This window comes from Camellia sinensis, chromosome 12, assembly GCF_055761805.1.
Source record: "Camellia sinensis isolate YWXY chromosome 12, ASM5576180v1, whole genome shotgun sequence".
NCBI lineage: Eukaryota > Viridiplantae > Streptophyta > Magnoliopsida > Ericales > Theaceae > Camellia > Camellia sinensis.
Genome location: NC_138972.1, coordinates 34916277 through 34917474, shown reverse-complemented (window position 1 = coordinate 34917474; position 1198 = coordinate 34916277). Strand labels below are relative to the sequence as shown.

The window sequence follows — 1198 nt, the reverse complement described above, 5'->3', positions numbered from 1 at the left end:
TATAGTGTGTGAGAGCTGTATAAGCTTTGTTATTGTATATGTAAATATGGAGAGTGTAGTTAAATAGCTTAATTATTTCAGGCCATCATGTATGCACAGCTAAATGGACATTTATTATTTTTGTTTTGCTTTCGCTTTAGGCCCCGATATGATTTGAATAGTTTAAAATTTTGTCTCTAAGGCCTAAGTGCAGGCCCGTTATAACCTAAACTTTTAGGGGTAGGTTTAGGTCATGACAGTAAGGGAGGCATTAACTTGTAATAAGGAGTTCTTTCGCTTTAATCCACCAGAGTTTGTAGGAAGACCAAAACCGTTAGAGGCAAAAAGTTGGTTAGAGCATATCACCAAGACTATTAATATGCTCAGAGTCACAAATGAGGGGTTGAGAGTGGCATTAGCGAGTTTTCTATTAAAGGGAGATGCTGGGCATTCATGGAAGTATGTGCATCTTACCATAGGCACCACCCAGGCTGCTTTTACTAAGGCCTTTTGGGCCAAGTACTTTCCTCCTTCCGCTCGGGAAAGACTGAAGAAACAGTTTGTGGAGTTGCGCCAAAGTACTACACCTTTGGCACAATTTGAGGCGAGATTCACCAATTTGTCTAGATTTGCTCTAGAGTTAGTAGCAACTGAGGAGCGTCGTTGTCTTGAGTTCAAAGAAAGGTTATGCGATGATATCCGATGGAAGGTAGTGGGGTGTATGCATAGGAATTATCACACACTATTAGAAGCAGCGGCTCACGTGGAAGCCATCAATCTTAGGGTCGGTTGGGATGAAGGAGGAAGGACCATATTGGCGAGTTCGGTGGTTCGAGAACACACCAGACTTAGTAGGAGGCAAAGGAGAACAAAATCTCAATCACAATCGTAGTCTCAACCTGAATCTACCTTTACCTTGTCGGGTTCATTTGTCAGGAGATCCAACCAGACTCAAGTTTCCTCGAGTCGGTTATAGAGCAGAGGACCACCCTTTTGTTCTAAGTGTAGACAGTTGGGCCATGTTAGGTGTCGTTGCCCTTCGCGTGGACAGGGTTTGCCTCAATAGATCAGGCAGGATGATAAAGGTGTCATGATGCGGTGGAGTTTTTGTGCTTTAGTACCATTGTGTAATATCTCTTTTGTAGGGCTTTGTGCCTACATATGCAGTGTGTGCGTGTGTGTGTGTGTTATGTCTGAAACCTAACAACGTGGGTATGTA

The 1198-nt window shown here is 43.1% G+C and overlaps 1 protein-coding gene across 1 annotated transcript; it reads left to right on the top strand.

The window, feature by feature from the left end:
• The first annotated feature begins 232 nt into the window (after positions 1–232).
• Positions 233–871, top strand: LOC145803495 (uncharacterized). The gene has a single exon (XM_082896778.1). It carries the CDS (start codon positions 233–235, stop codon positions 869–871), a length of 639 nt encoding a protein of 212 aa, XP_082752904.1.
• Positions 872–1198: the final 327 nt, after the last annotated feature.

Coding starts and splice junctions, on each gene's coding strand:
- LOC145803495 (XM_082896778.1), top strand. CDS start 233: ATGACAGTAAGGGAGGCATTAACTTGTAATAAGGAGTTCTTTCGCTTT.